General features: G+C 46.1%; 1 protein-coding gene across 1 annotated transcript in view; it reads right to left on the bottom strand.

Moving 5' to 3' along the window:
* The window catches only part of ARFGEF2 (ARF guanine nucleotide exchange factor 2), an 86,912-nt gene extending 75,927 nt beyond the window's left edge, over nt 1-10,985 (bottom strand). The window contains exon 1 of the mRNA XM_090286534.1: nt 10,708-10,985. Within this exon, the coding sequence (XP_090142660.1) occupies nt 10,708-10,933 (226 nt within the window). The 5' untranslated portion in view covers nt 10,934-10,985. The remainder of the gene's footprint in view (nt 1-10,707) is intronic.
* Between the last annotated feature and the right edge of the window lie 11,062 nt (nt 10,986-22,047).

Raw genomic sequence — 22,047 nt, 5'->3', positions numbered from 1 at the left:
GCCATGGCCTCCCTCTCCGCTCCCAGCCAGCCTGGTGTGCGGTCACACTGCGAATCTTGTCCTCATGTGTGACTGTGGCACTTCAGCTCCTTCCTGCTCTCTGCCCTCAACCTCCTTGCCCTTCCCGCTGACCTACTCAGCTGCTCCCCGCAAGGCTAACACGCCAGGGTTCCCCTTTCTTTATCTCCCGGGACAGACCCCTTAGCAGGATCCTTACTGAATGACAGGTAACGAAGAGCCTCAACTCTCTCTGACCTTTACCCTTAGCTTCTGGCAAAATCCCAAACTTAGCCTGTACTCCCATCTCCTTTTGACCTGTTCCCACCTGACAACAGACTCTGACGACAGGGCCGGCTGGCAGGTCTATAAAGCCATAACCACCCCCCCTAAATACTGCGACTCGAGCCCCTCTTCTCTAGCGCTCCACAACGGCGACATGTTCCTCGGCCCTCTTCAAGCCTCCCCGTCACCCCTCTGTACTCTCCGCGGCTGAGTGGGCGGGCCCCTGCCCCACACAAGGAGACTCGCTCTGCTTCCTGTGAGTGACCAACCCCTGCACCCGCCCCCACCCTCCCGCTACAAGAGTTGGTCTTCGATCCCTCCAGCCCCGCAGCCGCCCACCCCGACCGGCCTGCCCGGGCGCTGTGCTCCGTACCCGCTAGAATCTCATCACTCCCGCCCAGCCCGCCGCCGTCACCCCCCACCTGGGCCCCCACAGCCACCTCTTAGCTGGTCTCACCGCCCAGCCCTTACCCCCCCCACCCCCCACCCCACACGGCAGCCAGAGGGATTCCCTGGCGATATAAATCAGATTATATGTGCTCCTCTGCTCAAAACTCTCCCCTGGCTTCTCATCCCACTCTGAGTAGAACCCAAAATCGTGGCCTTGGCCTCCAGGACCCCTGCTACTCCTCGGTCTCACCTCCTGCCACCTGCCTCTGGCCTAGCTGTCGCGTGTTCCTGTTTCAGGGCCTTCGCACTTGCTTTTCCTGCTGCCTGGAAGGCCTCCCTCCCCCAGAAGTCCACATGGCCCCCTCTCTCACTTCTTTCAGATCAAAGTTCAAATGTCACCCCTTCAGAGTCCTTCCCTCACCACCTAAAACTGTCATCTCTACCCCTCATCATTCCTCATCTTTTTATCGACAGTATTCTTTTACTTTATTTTTCTCATCTTTCTTCACAGTACTTACTATGTATCAGTTCATTTATTATCTGCCTTTCTCAGAAGAACATAAACTCTGTGACCAGACTTTTTTCTGTTCTCGCTGCTGCATTCCCAGCCCCTAGGCACTCCTGGCCAGGAGGCAGGCACTCAGCATTTGTTGAGTAAACTGTCCTTGCCCTTTCCTGCATTATTTAACCTTTCCCTTAAAGGGCCCCTTTCCTAATGACATTGAAACAAGATCAAGCTTCTTCTACATTTAAATAAAGAAAAAAAAATACAACTTTCATGAGCTCCATGTAGAAAAGAGTCGTCTGTGCTCCCTGTTTATCTCCTCGCCTCCCGCTTATGCCTCGGCCCACTCCAGCCCGGCTCTCACCTCCACTGCACCCCCAAACAGCTCAGGCTGGAGTCTCCAATGACCCACTTCTCTCAATCTGATGAGCATTTTTCCAGTTTCTATCTGACTTGAGCGTCCTGCAGCATTAGACCTTATTATTGACCCCACCCTCCGTGAGAGTTTCCATACTTCTTAAGCACACATTCCCCTCATCCGCTTTCTGCCCCTGCTGGCCCCCCTCGTCTTCATTTCCCTTGCAGACTCGGCCGGAGCAGGCCAGGCCGGGGCTCCTCAGGCGTGGGTCCCCCTTCTCCGTGCACACTATCCCCGGGCCATCTCACCATCACGTATGTCCTCGATTCCCACCTGGATTCTGATGGCTCTCAGATCTCGGTTTCTAGACCAGGCCTGTCTTACGAACGTCAGGCTCACACATCTAGCCACTTCCCACTCCACCTGTCCACTTGGATGCTCAAAGGAAGGGGATACTCAACACATCCAAGTCCCAACTCATCAACCCCCACACCCCTCTTCTACCCAGATGGCCTTCCCACACTCTCATCTTACAGAACAGCACCAAATCCACCCGGCTGGGTGAGTCAGCCTCGGCAATCTTCTTTCTCATGTTCTGACCCAGTCTGTCCCCAGTTTGTTGTTAGCTTTACCTTCCAAACAAGTGGGAAATCCATTCATTTTGCTCTATTTCTGTTGTCACCACTCTAAGTCCAAGCCACTAACAACTCTCATCTGGATGATGGCAATCCTTCTGGTCTTCCTCTAGGATGTTCTGAACACAACGGCCCAAGTGATCTTTCTAAAATACAAACCTGGTCATCCTATCACCTTCTTCCTTGTTTAGAACTCTTCTGTGGTATCTCACTGTTTTTGGTCTAAAAGTCAAACTCCACACAATGACCTCCAAGGTCCTGCATGGTGGGGCCCTGGCCCACCTCTCGCACATTATCCTCAAACACTCTTCTCCTACCTTTCTTTTTCTAACTAAACAATTTTTTTTGTTTGTTTTGAGATAATTGTACATTCACATGTAGTTGTATCTTGTAGTTTCCTTAATGGGTGTACCCCACCCCCTTGCTGCCACAGGGCCTTTACACATGTTGCTTCCCCATGCTGACAAAATGCATCTGACCCCAACCTATTTATTTTTTCTAAAGTATATTTTATTATGTTGTTACAGTAGTCCCAATTTTTTCCCTTTGCTCCCCTCTGCCCAGTGCCCCCCTTCCCTCCAGCAATCCCACCCTCCTTAGTTCATGTCCATGGGTCGTGTATGTAAGTTCTTTGGCTTCACCCTTTCCTATATTATTCTTAACTTCCCTGTCTGTTTTGTACCAACCAATTATGCTTCTTAATCCCTGTATCATTTCCCCATTTCTCCCCCGTCCCCCTCCCAGCTGATAACTCTCCAAATGATCCCCATATCTATGATTTTTTTCTTATTCTGGTTTGCTTAGTTGGATTTTGTTTTTGTTTTTTAGATTCAGTTTGTTGATAGTCGTGAGTTTGTTGTCATTTTAATGTTCATAATTTTGATCTTTTTCTTAAGTAAGTCCCTTTGACATTTCATATAATAATAACTTGGTGATGATGAGCTCCTTTAGCTTCACCTTGTCTGGGAAGCACTTTATCTGCCCTTCCTTTCTAAATGATAGCTTTGCTGGATACAGTAATCTTGGTTTTAAGTCCTTGCTTTTCATCACCTTGAATACTTCTTGCCAGTCCCTTCCTGCCTGCAAAGTTTCTTTTGAGAAATCAGCTGATACTCTTATAGGCACCCCTTTGTAGGTAACTCTCTGCTTTTCTCTTGCTACTTTTAAGATTCTCTCTTTATCTTGAACCTTTGGCATTTTAATTATGATGTGTCTTGGTGTGGTCCTCTTGGGGTCTAGCTTGTTTGGGACTCACTGTGCTTCCTGGACTTGTATGTCTATTTCCTTCGCCAAATTTGGGGAGCTTTCCTTCAGTATTTTCTCACATAAGTTTTCAATACCTCTTCTTCTCCCTCTGGCACCCCTATGGTTTGGATGCTGGCACATTTAAAGTTGTCCCAGAGGTTCCTAAGCCTCTCATTTTTTCCGATTCTTGTTTCCTCATTCTGTACTGGCTATTTTTTTCTTCCTTATGTTCCAAATCACTGATTTGAACCCAGGTTTCCTTCCCTTCACCATTGGTTTTGTGTGGATTTTCCTTCGTTTCATTTAGAATAGCCTTCACTTCTTCCCTTATGCATCTGCCATACTCAAGCATATCTATCAAGCCTGTGAGCATCTTTATCACCAGTGTTTTAAACTCTTCGTCTGTTAGGTTGGCTATATCATCATCTGTGAGGTTGGCTATCTCGTTGCTTAGTTCTCCCACTGGAACCTTGATCTGTTCCTCGTTTTGGGCCACACTTCTCTGTCTCCTCATCTTGACAGGCTCCTGTGTTTGTTTGCCTCTGTGTCTTAGGTAGAGCTGTTGCACGTGTAACGTTGTAAGGGGCGGAGCCTTAGGGATTCATCAGTACAGGGCGACCCGTTTCACAGCGTTGTGGCGCTGTATGTGGGGGAGGGGTCTGAGAGGGAACAATGCCACTTGCTCAGCCCCTTTTCCAGGCACTTCTCCCACCTCTGTATGGGACTGGCGCCTCTCTAGGTCTTGTCCTGGCCATGGTTCCCAGAGTGGGTGGGTCTATGGATGTTCTAGGACCCTGTGGGCCGTTGAAACAAGTGGTCTCTATTGAGAGACTGGCAGTTTCTTCCTCCACCCCAACCCCCACTAGTTTGCAGTCAGAAGCAATGAGGCTTTATTAATCCCAGCACTGGGACCGTGAGCTGCACGGTCTGGTGCTAGGAGCGCTCCCCAGGTGACCCTCCTGACTTTTTTAAATGTGTGACTGCACTTTCTGCTGGTCTGCCGCTGCCACCACCACACTGAGTCCTCTCCGCCCCTCCTACCTGTCTGGATGAGTATTTCTTCTTTATATCTTGGTTTGTTGGACTTCCATGAAGCTCAATTTTCTGGAACTTCTGGTTGTCTCTAGTTTTGAGGTAGTTGTATTCCTTCTTAGTCGTGGAGGGAGATACAGCGTGTCTGTCTACGCCTCCATCTTGGCCAGAAGCTTAATTCTTATTTATAATTCAGATCTCCAGGCTTGCTGAGGAAAGTTTCCAATCACCAACTTGCTCTCTCCCCTTGCAGGACCAGGTTTCTCTCCTTCCCAGGACTTCTCGAGTTGTTCGTATGACTGGGAGGACAAGATCATCTGAACAATGTCCTTCTTCCCTGTTAACTGCAAACTCCGTGAGAACAGGGTCCTGTTTTTTTTCTTTCTCTTGCATCGTGACACCAGGTGTGAAACCCAATAAACATCTTCCGAGTCAATGTCAGCCTGGTTTACTCAACAAGCCAAAGGACTATGTAAAGTACACATACACCCTGACCACTCCCTAGGGCTGAGGGAAAATTTAAGAATTTTATGTCCTAGCACAAGAAGGCTGTTCTCCCCACAAATCTATAAAACCTAATAAAATACCTAACAAAAAGCCAAAAGACTTATTTACAACCAAGACTGGAAACCAAAAGAAGCTTCTTGGAGGAAGACTCCAGGAATGAATTAATAAACATAAAAACACTTTTCTAAGATAACGTTGCTGGAAAGAAAGTCAAGTATTTTCCTGGCAGGCCCCTCAGCCTGATGAAAATGGTGAGAACTAAATACAGTGCTGAGCTATTTATATAGGAGACTCCATGTACTTCCTGATTAAGTATGCGGTTTTCATAAGTTCACTCTTTTCCATAAAGAACGGTCTTACTGTTTTCCCCACCACTGCTTACAGAGTCTCCCCTGAGATTTACAAGTACAGGACAGAGCTCAAAATTCACCCAACCACTTGCTTCACTGGTGTCCAAATGTCAGAGACAAGCAAAAAGGTCCATAAACCAATGAACAGGGGGACAGAGAAGAGCAAGCATTCACCTCCGTTTTCTTTAAATGTGGTAATGCCAATGCCTCTGAATTTTAGCAGGTCATCTGTTAGGTGCCAGGTACTGTCAGTTACTTTACTGCATTAGTTCACTTAATCATTAAATAATCCTGAGTCACAGATATTATCACCTTTATCATCTCAGGAAACTGAGGCTCAAAAAAGCTAATTATTAGCCCAGGTTCACAGGACTAATCAATAAGCAAAGTTTCAATCTCAGCTCTCAATAAATATTCTGACAATCCAATACATAAATGCTTTTCAATCATTAAAATCCAATTTTTAGATGCTGCTTCTAGATAGATGATCTCCTCCCAAAGAAGCATCACAAAGCTTTTCAAAAAAAAGTAATCTGTCAGGTTCCTGCATCCTGTTATTCCTCAAAACTTTTATAATCTACAGCACTCATGAACAAAATGTCAAATCAAAACACCATAATTTGCTAAAATTAAATACTTTATTCTATATTTCAATTTAAAGCCTTACTGTATTAGTTATGAGAATTTAGGGATTTTTATTTTTATTTTTTTTTGTATTTTTCAAATTTTGCATTGAGGTTCTTCCTAATAGTGAGAATAGTTATTCTGAACACATCGAAATTAGAAGAACAACATCATATGGAGGAAAAGCAATTATCATATATCATCTTGATGTGTAAACACTGAATGTTTTGCACATTAATATACAACTAAGATTTATAAATGTATGCCCTTAATTGGCTCCTTCCCAATGACATTTAAACAAGTCTTATATACCTTAAGAAAAAAAGAAAAAGAAAGGAAACTTCCCATTATCCACATCTCCTCTTCCCCTTCACACCACGACCAAAGTCTGGGAAAAACTTGTCTGTGCTCACTGTCAGCACATGAGTTGTCAGCTCCCACTCATGCCTCAGCCCACTCCAGTGTGGTTTTCACCTTCATCGTGACATCAAGACAGCCCAGCTAAGATCCTCAGACACGCACATATCTCTAAATCCCATATTTAACAGTCAGAGTAGCAAATCTAAAAGTGAATGTTATCATTTCTATGTTAAGCTACAGCTTGGGTTGTAGCTGTTTCCCCAGCCGGCTGTGCAGATGTGGGCAAGTTGCTCTCTTAAGCCTTTGCCTACTGGACCCAAAAACGGGCGTCAATCACACGTCACCACTGCAGAATTAGTAAGAGGGAGTGAGTTACCAGCAGATGAAGAGAAAGATGTCATAAATAAGAAAAACTTCATAACTCCAATGAAGCTTATGGGAAATCAGTTCTTAACCCTCATTTCTTTCTTCCTCTGGGTCCCTAAATTAAAGTATGTAAACCAAATGCATATGCAGTAAAACCCTGCAGGAAAAAAATGTCATGATCCTTTTCACTAGAGGCTATCAAGTACATCTTGAAATTCAACTACAGAAAATATGGTCTCTTTACTTACTGAATAACTTATAGAACCCTCATCAAAACTTCACTGCACAGAAACATCACTGCAGTATAGTGACTGTTTAAAGACTCCACTGACTATTTTATATGCAAGAGCTTTTGTATGGAGAAACAACACAGCGTGGCAGTAATAGTTAAGGCCCTGGGCTCTGGAGCCAGACTGCCCCTGTGCACACCTCGGCTGCACTGCTTACTGACTGAGTTATGTTGGCCAACTCCTCTGGGCCTCAATGAGGATAAGAGTAAGAACTAGCTGCATGGAAAGCTCATGGCACCACACCTGGAACATTAGAAATGCTCAGTACCATGCTAAATATATAATTATTGCATAACATGCGATTTTAAAAAGCCACTCAACCAAGTGCCTATGTTAATGGTAATGTAGGTTCATCAATTGTAATTAAATGTACCACTCTGGTGAGGGATGATGATAATTGAAAAGGCTATGCATGTGTGGGACTTCTCTGTACCTTTAGTGCAATTTTGCTGTGAATCTAAAAATTGCCCTAAAAAAAAAAAAAAAAAAAATCCTTAAAAAGAAAAATCACTCAATTTCATATGAAAAACATATTGGTATGTTTACTATTCTTTTTATATGTTCTTGATATTGGCTAACACAGTTACTAATTCTAGACCACTTAACCCTTATTTAGCCTTTTGTGCATATTAAATTATTAAATAAGATATTGCTTAAAGTTTTCCAGACTTCTGGACCAATTTTTCTATGCCCAACTTAAAAGCACTCAATTTCTTGTCAAGTCCCCAAGCTCCATATAGTTTAAGAGGAGAAGTACAAGTTAAGGGGAGATCATGAGAGAAAATGGCTCTTAAATAAGACAGTTATGAGAAAGAGGTTTAATTATGTAATTATGTTACCCAACAGAGGGCGGAAAGGGTCAAGATTATTTTACGTCAAAGATTCATTAACGAGGTAAAAGCCACAATGTGGTGTGATGAATACTCTCACAGGCTCTTCAGACTTCTCCAGGTGAACGATGGAAGGACACATCCCCTAACTGGGCAGTCTCTCTCTGTGCATTTGGCATTTAGTGGAGACAAATCACTGAAATTACTCCAAACTTCTTCCGTCTTGATCATCACTGTTTTTACAAGGGACACCCACTGCTGTCTTCACTGAACTTAGCAATAAACACTGTCTGTTAGCCATGTAATTAAATTATTTATTGCACCCACAAACCAAATAAAGCAACAAGTCATTGCTGAATGAAGAAGCAATGTAGCTTAAGATAATACATTAAACCAGAGCACTTATAGTTTCTGTGGTGTGTCGCTTAATAAAAATAAATAATAGCAGCAAGTCTTTACAGAGCACCTACTACATGCCAAGTTCTTTGCACAGGTAAACTAACTTTGTAATAACCGTATGAGGAAGGCAGAAGATCTGTCTAAGATCACAAAGATAGCAAGTGGAATGAATGTGCTTTGAACCCAGGCAGTCTTGAGTCTGGAGAACACACTCACAGCCCCTATCCTGTACAGCCCCAGCCTCACCCCCAGCCTCACCCCCAGCCCCACCACAGACTCATCACACAAGCTAGTTCCTGTAAGTGCTCTTCTCATTTAAGTGTTTCAACTTTCAGCAGACATTTACAGTTCCTCCCATCAAAAGTAATAATAATCCACACATGGTATCCTCTAAAACACTAGCCATATTGCAACCCCTCTTATACACAGGCTCATTTTGGCTACTTTTACTGGAAAGAGGGCTATGACTTGAGATGCAGAGTGAAATTTACGAGGCACTTTGCTCTGTATTTTCTACTGCTTATAAGTAAAAGCAGTCACTTTTACTTAACGGCAATGACACACAACTAGATGGCCAGTTTAGCTCAACGCTGTGCATAGGTTTCCTTATAATAGTTCCTATTACTCAATTTGATGACGATGAGCCACCATGTCAATTTGCTGTTCATTTAACCTGTGGTCAAATTACTTCCTTTATAGGCTATTTTTCACAATTCACTCCTAGAAAACTGGATTATACATTCCATAATTTGGGCTGGAAAAACCTGAACCTCTGAACAAAGATATGATCCAAAAATGCCTAATGAGCTCTCAATGTTATGGCCATTTATGGGTCACATGACTCTTCTGTAAGCAGGTTCCAACAATGTGACATACAATTTGGTGAAAATTATATGTTGTTTTCTGAAGAAAGAATGAAAACTTTTTTTTTGCCAAATAACTATGTTGAATCGTCTGTGACATACCCTTAAGTACTGAGAGGACAGAATCCTGGCAGATTTCCAAGTGGAGTTGTATGTATCTGGCTTTTTCTGCCTAACAAACTGCTTTGTAGCGCTTATCAAGCATTTCTGATAAAACAGTATCCAGCAGGTAGTCCTGGTTTTCTGATTAGACAAGCTCTACAAGTCTAAAACTCAGTGAACTCCTCTAAGATTATCTAAGCAACAACCGCTCTATCAATAATTCTTGACCCTTGAGAGAATCTCAGACCCTTATAAGAATCTAATGAAAGCCACAGGCCTTCCTCCCAGAGAAACGCAAAGTTCACAAGCCCACTCCCAGGCCCTAAGAATCCCAGCGCTGCATCTTGAACCAAATAAAGGGACAGAGGTGATGGCAATCTCAAACTCTGTAACAGAAAATCAAACTTTCCATTTGCTCAATCTGTTAGGAAAAATAGGTCTTTTTACAGATTCCAAATCAAAGGCATTGGGGCAGTGAATTAACCTGGAGCCAGATCTAGTCAAATGTATTGATCCTCACCGCCCAGATCTCTATACTCTCCCAAAACTCCGCACAGATACTTCTTGCCTTTGACTAGTCAGTTCAAATGTCATCTCCTCAGAAAGGATTACTTTTTTGACACCCTGTCAAAAGCACTCCTTTATTATCACATTTGCTCTTTTACTTTCACAGAAGTATTATCAGTATTCAAAGATGTCTCAGTAATCTTCTTATTACTTTTGTCTCCCCTATCAGAGTATAAGTCCATAAGGGCACATAGAGTACTGACTTGTTCCCCACTTTATCCTCAGGGCCCGTCACAGTGCTTGGTACACCGTGGGCACTGGAAAAATATTTGTTGAATGATTTAAGCTAAAAGACAGGATGTTGATGTTGGAATGAACCACTCAGGTTTAACTACCCATGGGTTAGCATTCTCTCTCCATTACCTGCGGGTCTTTTCAGTTAGCATCTGCTATGTGCCAGGCACCGTTGCAGGTGCAGGGCATCCAGAAGAGAATAAAGCAAAACCTCGGCTTCAGTGGACCGCCCTGAGTGAGCTCTCCTGCACACCATGCCTGGGCGATGCAGGATGACCCGTTACACTCCTTTCTTGAAGGGAGTTAGAGGAGTTATGGGAGATCCCCAAATTAAAGGTAAACATTTTCCAATCCGGCACTCCCAAAGCAAGCTTCAGGGTTTTTCCTAAACCAGCTCTTCCCACCTGCTCCGCTCGCACGGGGGAACCCCAACCACGAGAATGCGGGTCAAGAACAAACTCAGGGCAAGGACTGCTTATGGGGGTGGGGAGCGGAGGAACCAGGAAACAGGACGGCAAGGAGTCGTGGCAAGAGCCATGGGCTGGGAGGTTGGAGAACCTGCCCTGGCTGTCACTAACTTGCTAGGTGACCTTGGGGCAGTCCCGAGGTACCAGGGCATCAGTTTCCCCGCGGGGATAATGAGGAGAGCGGCAGGGTGGGATTCGGGGTCGCAGGGAGGTGGAGCCCAGGAGGCTGGGCTGAGGACGAGTGGGGTAACGGCTGACGTGGGGAGGCCGGCGCGGGGCCGGGCCGGGGCGGTTCACCCACCGAGCGCCACCTGGCAGGCCCTGCGCAGCTGGGAGTGCTGGGGCCGCTTCACCTCCTTGTCGGCTAGGATCTTCTCCAGGGCCCGGGACACGAACATGCTCTTGGTCTGGCTCTCCTGCATGGCGCCAGCCCGACGGGGGCTGGCAGCCCCGTGGGCGGGCGGCACGAGCGAGCTGCCCAACGAGACTGCAGGCCCGGCGTCCCGGCCGGCACCCGCCGCGTCCATCCGCACCGCCCCGTCAGGAAGCGAAGCCGCGGCCCCACGGCGCCGCCATGTTGGAGCGCGTCACGTGACCACGTGACTGGAGAGGTTACGGCAGCCGCGCGTCCGTCGACCCCATGACCCCGGAGGGGCGGGGCCTAAGGTAGGGGCGGAGCCTGAGGCTGGGGCGGGGCGGGGCCAGGTGGCCCCGGAGGGGCGGGGCAGAGGTGGAGGTAGGAAGAAAAAGGAAGAAGGTAGAAAGGCGAGAAGTTTGCGAAAGCAGGAGGGGACCTGAAGGGGAGAAGAAAAAAAGGGAAAGCGAGGAGAGGTGGTGGTGTGGGTGATACGAAATAAGTTAGGGCGAAAGAGGCTGTAGGGAACGTGAGGTTGGGGTCAGTGGTAAGAGAGGTGAGGAAGGAGAGGAGATGAGAGAGAAGGAGATGGGAGGAGAAGAAGGAAGGTGAGAGACGTTTGGGAAAAAAGAGAATTGGTAAGAGAGTGAGAGAGATGATAAAGGGGTGAGAGGAGCAGGTGAGGAGGAACGAGAAGAAGCTAAGGGATTAGAAGAGGCTGTGAGGTGGTTAGAGATGAGGGCAGAGAGGAGGTGGGAAGAGGAGGGTTTGGGAGAAGAGCAGAAAAGAGGAAAGAAAAGGGGAGATGAGAGGGATAAAGGGGGAGTGGGGAGTTAGGACAAGGGAAGAGGCACGAGATGGAAAAGAAATGGGGGGGCAAGGAAGTGAGAAAGGGTGGCAAGAAAACGTGGTGGGTGATGGAGAGAAAAGGAAACGAAGGGGTTGATGGGTGGATGGAAAGGGCACGTGAGGGTGGAGAGCGAGGTAGTCCAAACAGGATTCCTCCATGCCCGTCGGCAGGACACACACACCTTCCACACAGCTGTCCTGTCACCGCAGTGGAGCTGACTCCATCCCGCCGCCAGTGCTAGCACAACACCACGGCTGATGTCCCCTGGAGCCCTTTCTTTCCCATGGCCCTCTTCTGCCAAGTGGAGCCATGGTGCTTTGAGCTCATGCAAGAACCTGTCTTTCTTGGAAACCTCAGAAACTTCCCATGCCGGCATGCTCAAATGCTCAGGTCTTTGTTCAAACATCTCAGGGAGGCCCTACCTGACCACCCTGTCTAAAGTAGCCCCCCTCTCTTGCTATGAGATGTGTTTCATTGTACTTTCTGACCTCTTCTACTTGTTGACTTGCTTGTTGTCAGTCCAGGGGATAGGCCACAGAGGGGCAGGCTGTATCCTGAGGGCCTGGTCCACAGCCAGGTAGAATGTTTCATGGCCATGAATTCCAATGCTGTCATGTGGCTTTAGAGCTCCTCCTATTGAAGTGGAGTCTGTCTCTTTATCTGCTTGGGTTAGCCTGGTGACTTGCCTTGATCAATAGAATGTCACAGAAGTGAGGCTGTGTGTGGTCCAGAGCCTAGGAGTCAAGAGGCCTTGGATGCTCAGGAAGCATCTGGAAGAAAGAACACCTGGAGAGAGAGGCTCAGTCATTTCAGGTGACCCACTAGCTGAATACGAAAGCTTCAGTAACCACGGTGAACCCAGCAGCAGCACTGCCCAGCCAACCTACAGAACAGCAGAAAACAACACATGATTGTACTTTTATACCCTACATTTGTTATACAGCACGAGAAACCCCTCAGTCCTTTTGCGTGGAATGAATGAGTGAGGGAGGGAATGAATGTGTGAAACTCTCAGAAAAGTGCAGTGCAATCTCCTGAGCAACGGGAGTTTTGTGCCATCCCCCACAACAAGGTCAGGCCATGTCACTGCCTTGCTGAAAACCTACTCCACTCCCCATTGCCCTTGGAATTGAGTCTAAGGGCAAGTTTCCCCTACTATCTGAAAGTAGAACAGTCCTATGAAATCTTTTGTAAGCCAAAATGGCATTAGGCAAGGAAGCAATTACCATCAATTTACGTGGGAAATATTTTGAGTGTTCCGAGATGACAGCACACCACATGTTGCACACCCATCAATCCACTCAGGCAATAGACTTGCCATTTTATCCATTACTGGGTGCTGATTAAAGGAGGCCATTTCTCTATTAGCAGAACCAGTAGTAACTCTGGCAGCTTTCAAGATTCTGTGTGTGTGTGTGCGCGCGCGCGTGCATAACTAGTATGAATGGTGAACACAGGCAAGTTCAACGCACTCACATTGTCTTTATTTCATTCCCCACAATCGAACTGCGTAATTATGTCCAGTTTTACTCGAAGCAGAACCCCCTTAGAGCTCTCTTAGGCTTTTCTGATACCTTAGGATACATCTTGCTGATGGATGCACAAACTTAATGGAGTGAAAGCCCAGATGCTCACAGACACAGCTCAAAGCTCTGGATGCTGCCTGTGGTTCCTGGGGAAGGAGCTCGGCCGGGTCACTCTCACGGCTCAGGGTGCGCCCTGCCTCTTTAATGGTTCTTTTCGCTTTTTCTTTTCGGATTTCTTTCGGTTAAGGAAAACAGGTTCCAATGTAGGTCCTTCATAAAAGCCACGTGGAGGAGTACGAGCTTTGAAGACCAGAGGATACCTGTATCTCACCTTGGCTGGATTCTCTGCCTGAACCTCTCTCTCCCTTTTTCTTCTCTTCTTCCTCAGGACTCTCTGGCCACCCCGGATTCCCTTTTTGTTCCAATCAAGGGCATGGCTGATGCGTTTCTGTTCCTCTCAATCAGTGCTTCTCAGTGCGGGCAGTATCCTTCCCTGGGGCATTTTGAAGTTTTGTGGGGAAAGTTTTTTATTGTCATGATTGGCGGTGGGGGGGGTGGGGTGGAGGTGGGGAGCAGGAAGGCTTGACAGCATCCTGCAGAGAGCTGGACAATCCCATATAACAAAGATTTACATGTGTCTCATGCAGCTGGACTAGACGTCCCTTAGGTGGGAAACCTATTAAGAATAGTCTGCCCTGATCAGGTAGCTCAGTTGGTTAGAGCGTCATCCCAAAACACCAAGTTTGCAGGTTTGATGCCTGGTTAGGACACAGAGAAGAAGAATCAGCCAATGAATACATCAGTAAGTGGAACAACCAATCTCTTTCTCTCTCTCTCTCCTTCTCTCTGAAATCAATATATTAAAAAAAAAAAAAAATTAAGGATTGATCTAAACCTAGAACCTAGATCTGTTTTACGTATAAACACAAAGCATTTTTCGTTTGGTTTTAATATATATTGATTTTCTAGGACTGCAACTATTACTGTAATTCAAGGGAAAACTGCATTTTGTCTGGAACTTTAGCAAATGTTGGTCACCATTTGAAAACCACATAATCACCATTTATCCCAGCCACGGTATTTGAGTGCCATAGTGGCACCCCTGGTCAGTGTGTTTTGTACCTGTCACCATTCAGGGGATTCTCCTTTAAGGTCCCAGCATCTGACTGCTTCAATATATCTCTTAGAGTAATTGTGTCTGAGCATTTACATATTGAAATAAAACTTGCAATTTATACATTGCTCTCCTTTTGTCTCATCTTTGTTTGTTAGGTCATTATCTTTTTTAAAAAGCACGTGTGTAGGAAGATTTCATTATCTGTGAATTTCATTTCCAAATAGCTAACGGACGACTTGTGGTTATAAAAAGGGGTGTGTGGTGTCTATTGGAGTTGGAAAGCCCCGCTGGCTGGGCCCTTCCCACCATTCTGTTTGCAGCTCAAGGTCACTGGGCAAGGGAGGCTGTCATAACTTCCCAGTCTTATCACCTCTATCCTCACCACTTGCTTCCACATCACCTTGATTTTCTTTATTTGTTGCACTAAATTTAATTTGAAACAGTGCATAGACATGCCTCAGACTTATCCCAGCCAAGGGATGAGGAAACTGGGGTAGTCCTTCACCTAGTCCCCACCCATCATTGCCGAAGGGCTGCTTCTGGGGACTTTGACTCTGACTCTGTGTCCGGCACACAGGCTGGCCGAGCCCCACGGTCCACAGAAAGCAGCCTTCTCTAGGAAGGACAGGTGAGCGCCCAGGGCAGATGTCCACTTGTGCTGTTTCGCTATGTACTTTTAATTATGCCGGACTCTCAGCCTCAAAGCTCTCTCTGGCCGCAACCATGCACTCAGCCCGGCTTGGGCAGACCAGAAGTGCCGGTGGGTTGACACCCTTGCAAGAGCCACCCAATGATGAACCGACGGCTCTGCAGTCTCCCAGAGGTCCCCAGTGGTCTCTGGCCTAATGGCACACCCCGTAGTGGCTTCCTTCCTGTCCCTGTATCACGTCCCTGCTCTCCCACTGACGTTTCCCAAATAACCCATTTGCACCCAAGTCCTTATCTCAGGATATGCTTCTGGGGAACCCAACTCTGGTGGATGGATGGATAGCTCCTCAAAGATACCCACACCCTAATTCCTGGAACTTGTGAATATGTGACTTTACATGACAAAGGGGCTTTGCAGATGGGATTGCATTAAGCATCTTGGGATGGGAAGATTATTGTGGATTCTTTGGAGAGGAGGTGCTGAATACAATGACAAGGGTTCTTACAAGAAGGGTCAGAGCCAGAGAAGGCACATGTGATGATGGAAGCAGAGGCCGACGCAGCGCCACTGCTGGCTGTGAAGACTCAGGAAGGGGCCATGAGCCACGGGATGTGGGTGACTATAGAATTTGGAAAAGGTAAGAAAACAGACTCTTCCCTAGAACCTACAGAAAGGACGTAGCGCTCACGACACCCCAAATTTGGCCCAGTGAGACCCATTTCAGACTTCTGACCCCTAGAACTATGAGGTAACAAATCTGTGTTATTTGAAGCCACTAAAGCACAGGGAAATAATACCTAGATGATGAAGGTATCAGACAAGGTTTTGAATTGCCAACAACAGAATTCACTCTAGATCATTTAAGCAGCAAAGGATTTTATTAAAATACAGCAAGAAGCCCTTAGAAATTCTGGGAGGGCCAAGGAATCAGGTTTGGGGGCTCCACAGCCAAATGCTCTGTGCATATTTCATTGTTACACAGCTCAGAAAGGGCTGCTGCTACCACCCCGGAGTGCAGGTCGGCTGTCCACATGGCCGGTGCTAAGATGGGATGCTGTTTCCAGGATCCCACTTCTGCAGCTGTCTCTGAAAACTTTGAGCTCCTCTGCTACTCTTACCAGATGGCTTTGAGGTGTGCCTTCTTCAAGCCACCCACTTCCAAATGAAATGCCCATATGGGTGTGACTGGTTGGCAGAGCCAAGGCCTCATGCCTGCCTCTAGCTGCAAGGGAGGCTGGAGATCAGGTCTGGCTCTGCTTTCTACTTGTAAGGTGGACATCCCCCAAACATAGACAGGGTGGCCCAAAAGCATGATACATGCTCCCGACAGGTAACCTTCAGATAAGCCAGAGGGAGAAGGAGGGCCCTTCCAGGTAAAAGGGACAGCATGCATCCAGGTATGGAGGTTAGATTGGGCTGAACCTATAGGAAAGAAAATACAGCAGAAAGTTGAAGGAATTAGGGTCGGGGGAGTGCCAACGGGCATCCAATACAAACAAGGAAAGAACGAAAAAGAATGTGATAAAGGAAATCAGAGAAAATTAAGAGGGGAAGCCAGTTGTAGGTCAATGTGATGGATATTGTCAGAGTCCCTTGCTCTCTTGTGGTCATAGACTCGTAGCCTGGGCTGGCTCTTCCATGCGAGATTCTTGGTTGAACAGCAGCAGAGACAGATCAAGGCAGAGATTCCTGGTAGCCTACCCCAAAGGACATTCTTTCCTTCCTCTTGAGCAATATTACCCTAATTTTTAGCTGGAAACCTAACTACTCAGTGAAAGACTATCCATTCCTGCCTTTCTCATACCTAAGAGTGGTCTTGTGATTAAGTTCTAGCCACGAGGTGTTAAGCAAGCTGTCCAGGTTGCCTTGCTTAAAGGGGAGGGGTGCCATTCTTCACGCTCTCCTCTTCCTTTCTGGCCAGAACGTGGATACAGTGGCTGGAGCTAGAGCAGCCATTTTAGACCATGAGGCACTATGCTAAATGGAGCCAGAGCATTAAAAACCCAAGGATGCGGGCTCTCTGAAGGGCATGAGGCACCTGGATTGCTGACCTCTGTACTTCCTTCACAAAGAGAAAATTGACTATCTTGTTTAAGTCACAGTTATTCTGTGTTATTTTTTTTCTGATGTATACAACCAGGCCTAAGAAATACATGAATTCTTGCTAACTTAAGCAGAAAAAGGCTTTACCAGAATGACGATAGGACTTTTACAAAACTAATTAGAAGACTGGAGAACCAGGCTGAGAAAATAAATGGGAGCTCTGGCTGGTGTGTCTCAGTGGTTTGAGCGACCGTCTGTGAACCAATAGGTCGCTGGTTCTATTCCCAGTCAGGGCACATGCTTGGGTTCCTGGTCAGGTTCCCAGTTGGGGGCGCCAGAGAGGCAACCATACAGTGAAGTTTCTCTCCCTCTCTTTCTCCCTCCCTTCCCCTCTCTCTAAAAATAAATAAATAAATAATCTTAAGAAAAAGAGTCCTATCTTTAAAAAAAAAAAAAGAAAAGGAAGTAAGTGGGAAATGAGGATTGTTGGGGGTTCTGAAAATATACCAAAAGAAGATTATGGAAAGGATACTGTTGCTCTCTGAACTGGATACTGAGCCCACACTCTTGGCTTTGTCTCAGTGGCTGCCACTGGAAACAGGATGCTAGTCTAGTGCCAACCCCCCCCACCCCCCCCGGAACAAATCCTAAACTTCTCACCCTTCCCCGCATTGCTTACTCCAGATTGAAAGGCCTGAGCCCAAGCATCCGCTGGGCCAAGTGGAAGTCATGAGCTTGTACCCTGGCTACCGGCTGAGACAAGAGCTCAAGACTTCTGATCCCTGTTCTGACCTTGTCACTGAGTGGGTTGGCTGTGGAATCCTGAGGTCTGAACTTGCATGGGCCTCCTACCCACCAGGGTGGTCTTATTCCTTGTTTTGGCTATCTACTAGAAAACCTACCCCAAAACTTAGCAGTTTAACACAAAAATTTGCTATCTCCCACAATTCGGTACCAGTCTCTTCAGAATGTCTTAGTACATCCAACTTTGCTCTTGTCGTAAAGGGAAAAGGAACCCCCCCGCCCCCCGTTAATTCCGTCCTCAACCTTGATGTAATTTATATGTTGACCACCAGAGGACGCCAATGTCCAGGCAGTTCAGATGAACTCACACCTGGTCCTGTTTTCCTCTTCTGAAAAAAACGAGGGAAAAGGTTTTGGCTTCATCATCTGGCCTCAGAATCATTCTCATGAGCTACCCTGGCACCAGGAGAAAATCTTGTACTATGTCATGTGTGAGATTGGTACTGGATTATTTTATCCTTCAGAGATAATTTTTAAAAATTTCCCCCACCACGACTTGCCATGCGCCCACCTCACAAAATCTGGGAACTTCTTTGTCTATTTTCATTGCCAGCCTTAGGTGAAAAATCAGCCAAGTTTGATTCTGATACACTTATACTTCTGTCCTATGTTCCCAGTGACCTGCTTATCATCTACGACCTATGATACGAACTAGGCTCCCCACCCCCCGACATTAGTTTATGTGTGAATTGTGTTTCTCCACACTAGAAATTAAGATCGCTGTGGGTAAGAACTCAGGGCCTTGTTCACTGCAGTGTCCCTAAGACCTAGCGCAGCGTGCAAGAACCCCATGGTGATGGGACAGAAAGAAATGTACGCGTGTCTCTTCTCTGCCTGGGGTAGGCCACAGCACCTTCCCCACCCACCTCACTGCCTCCTCCAAGGCTCTCCTCAGCTCCTGCAGGTAGGATTTGCCTCTTGCCCTGGGAGTCACTTAGTCATACACTAAGGTGCCACATTTTATTGTCTCATTTTTTCATTTTTGTGCTTCTAGCAGCGAGCTGTGGGACTGGGGAGCAAAGAGAATAATTCCTTCCCCTAATGAATTCAGCTACAACTGCACTCTTTGCCCCCTCCCCTGAATTCTCCAAGGGGATTTTTGGGAGCTGAGGGGGTTGCAGGGGGCTCAGAGCCTCACAGACTCCCTAGGGTCTGCTGCCCCTGTACATCTTACTTTGTCCTTCACGGTGATGTGAGTATCCCATAAGTCTCCCAGCTTCCTGGGACAACTGCTTCCCTCCCAGACTTGCTCAGATGGCAGGCACTTTGGAGCTAATTTCCAAGCTGGATCCTATTGAAGGTGATGGACCTCAGAGTCCCTGGGGCCCAGGAGGAGAGGGAACAAAACCTTCCCACTGCTTTTATGAATGCCCCAACTGGAAGAGATTATTTGGCAACAGAATCTCTCTGTTCCTAAAGTACCAAGACTGTAGGAACTGCAGATTCTCTCTGGTCTGGTAAAAATTATCTCCCAGACTTGTGGGCACACAATTCATCTCAGCCTGCTTGGATCTCTGCTCTGCACTTGGTTTTCCCATGGTCAGAACTGATTTCTGTCTTCAAGTTCTCTTGTTGCTTGTGCCTTGATTAAAGCAATTATCCTGGTTTTTATTCTTCTCAGAGCCTGAAGCTCCTTAGGGCAAGAACCAATTTTTATACATCTCAGAATTCCCTAGAGCTGGGTACTCAATATCCCCTCATGACACACATGTATACAGGCACACACACAGAGCCTGTCTAGATTGTCAGAGGTGAGTTTTGTTTGAGCGTGTGTGCTTTTTTTTTTTTTTAGCAGTTCTTGTACTTCGGAGAAAATAACAATGATTGTTATTTTCATTAACTTTAATCACTGCTTACTCTAGTATTTAAATCTTCTCTTTTTTGATGGGAGGTAGTGATGGTGGACAAAAGGCCCTTATCTTAAAGTCTTTACTTGGCAAGATGAAAACCAGACCATCTTATGTAGATCGCCAATCATTTGTTTTGTTTTTAAGAAATTTTACTGGCCTCAAGAAGTCCAAGAGGCTGGAAATCATTGTCCCACCGTACCCAGCATAGTCCCCAAAGCAGAAAACATCTGATTGCCACATGGCACAGCAATTCTACCCCAAGGTGTAGAGAAGCAAAAACAAAGTACACAAAATATTGTGCAGGGATGGTCACAGCAGCACAATTTGCAATAGCTAAACAGTGGAAACAGCCCAAATGTCCATCGACTGATGAATGAAAAAACAAAGATGTGGTATAGTCACACAATGTAATATTATTTGGCCATAAAAAAGACTAAAGCCCTGACTGAGTAGCTCAGCTGGTTAGAGCATCGGCATGATAAGCCAAGGTTGTGGGTTTGATCCCCAGTCAGGGCACATACAAGACTCAACCAATGAATGCATCAATAAATGGAACAATAAATTGATGTTTCTCTCTCTCTCTCTCTTCTTTCTCTCTCTAAAATCAATAAATAAAAATAAAAGAACTAAAGGCCTGATACATGGTACAATGTAAATGAACCTTAAAAACATTACGCTTCATGAAAGAAGCCAGGTGCAAAAGGACAAATGTTGTATGATTCCATGTAGATGAAATATCTAGAATATGCAAATTTATAGACAGAAAATAGATTGGAGGATAGCTGGTGGGGAGTGAGGGTTGGGGAGCTGTTTAATGTGTACGGAGTTTCAGTTCGGGGAGATGAGAAAGTTCTGCAGCTGGATGGTGGTGATGGTCACACAATTGCCCGAATGGACTTCATGCCGCTGAACTGTCCATTTAAAAATGGCTAAAATGGCAAATTTTATTTTATGTATTTTACCAAAATTAGAAATAACAAAGGAGGGCTGGAGCAACTGTGTCACGTGCTGCTGATCCAAGCTGCATGAGGACTTTGAATGACCATGCACAGGTCAAGGGTGAGTGGAGAGAAATTTGAGACAGAAAATACAGGACTCTTTGAGGAGCTCTTGTTGTAAAGGGAAAGAGCGAAATGGGGCTATAGCTGGAGATGAGTTAAAGAGAGGTTTCTTTCCCCCTTACAGATGGAAGAAATGATGGGAAAGATCGAGGATTTAACTCCTTGTGGCCTAAAGTACCTGCTCTTCCATGGTCATATGTACATTTCAGGTACCAGGGGAGAGCCAGGACAGGTAGGGGCATGGCCTCTCCCTTTAAGAACATCCCCACCCCCACCAGTACCCACTCAGCGCCACCACACTGCATTTCCACGTAGATCCTGAGGACACAACTTAGTCACATGCCCACGCCCAGCTGCAAGGGAGGCTGGGAAATGTAGTCTTGATTCCAGGCAGCAGTGGGCTTAAGGAGAAGGGAGAGAAAAGTCACTGGGGTACTACTCACCACCTTTGCCATAGTTATTTACAATTTATATGGGCTTATCTCATTTTTCTTCAAATTCCAATTTAAGCAGTGCCTCCTGGTATGTGTTGCGACTCCAGGAGATATTTTGCACAAAGGATCTCATGTATTTCTTACAACTACATGTGAGCTGCAAGAGATATTAACCCCAGTTTTATTCCCTCACTTCTGTGTTCTCAGAGCCTATGCCACTGCCTGGTACATAATTGCCATTCAATAACGGTATGTGGTTATTACGGTTGTTGAATTTTATACATTAAAAAACTGGTTCAGAGAGGTTAAGTTGTACACCTGAGGACATATGGAGACTCTGGCATTCCGAAGTTTGTCTTCTGATTCCAAATCTTATACCCCGCCTGATCAACTAGTTTGTCTTGCGTCAGCCCCGCATAAACCAAATGGCGTGTATACAGAGGTGCATGTGCTCAGACATTGAAAACAGTTCCCCATTATCCTCAGGAACAATCTCACTCCCATTCTTAGACCCTGTGGCTTGGAGATGCTGACCCCACCCTCCAGCTCTATCGGTTGGGTATGTAACCCGGTATCTCATCTTGCTGGCCAAGTAATTGGCTCAGGAACGGGTATGAGATCCAAGCTGGATCCCTGAGAATCTTCCCTGGGACTTTGTTGGAAATATTGAGAAAGAGGGCTTTCTGCTGCGGTTGTTAAGTTGGAAGGATGTAGGCTTGTTACTGCTGGAATCATCCTTTGTCACATAATGGAAGAGCTTACCTAAGAATGAAGTTAGCACAGGAAAAATAAGAGCTGGAGATAGACGTATCCTGACAATAGCATTGGTGTCCCTGGATCAAACTGTGCCTGAAACCATCCATTGCCTTCGGAAGTTACATAAATTAATACATTTCTTTTTCTGCTTAAACCATTTTGGGATTGGGTTTTATGTCACTTGCAATCAAAGGAG

The sequence above is a fragment of the Furipterus horrens genome, unplaced genomic scaffold (genome assembly GCF_987537825.1).
Source record: "Furipterus horrens unplaced genomic scaffold, mFurHor1.1.pri manual_scaffold_8, whole genome shotgun sequence".
NCBI lineage: Eukaryota > Metazoa > Chordata > Mammalia > Chiroptera > Furipteridae > Furipterus > Furipterus horrens.
The sequence above is the reverse complement of the archived record's forward strand: the minus strand, read 5'-3'. Positions and strand labels throughout refer to the sequence as shown.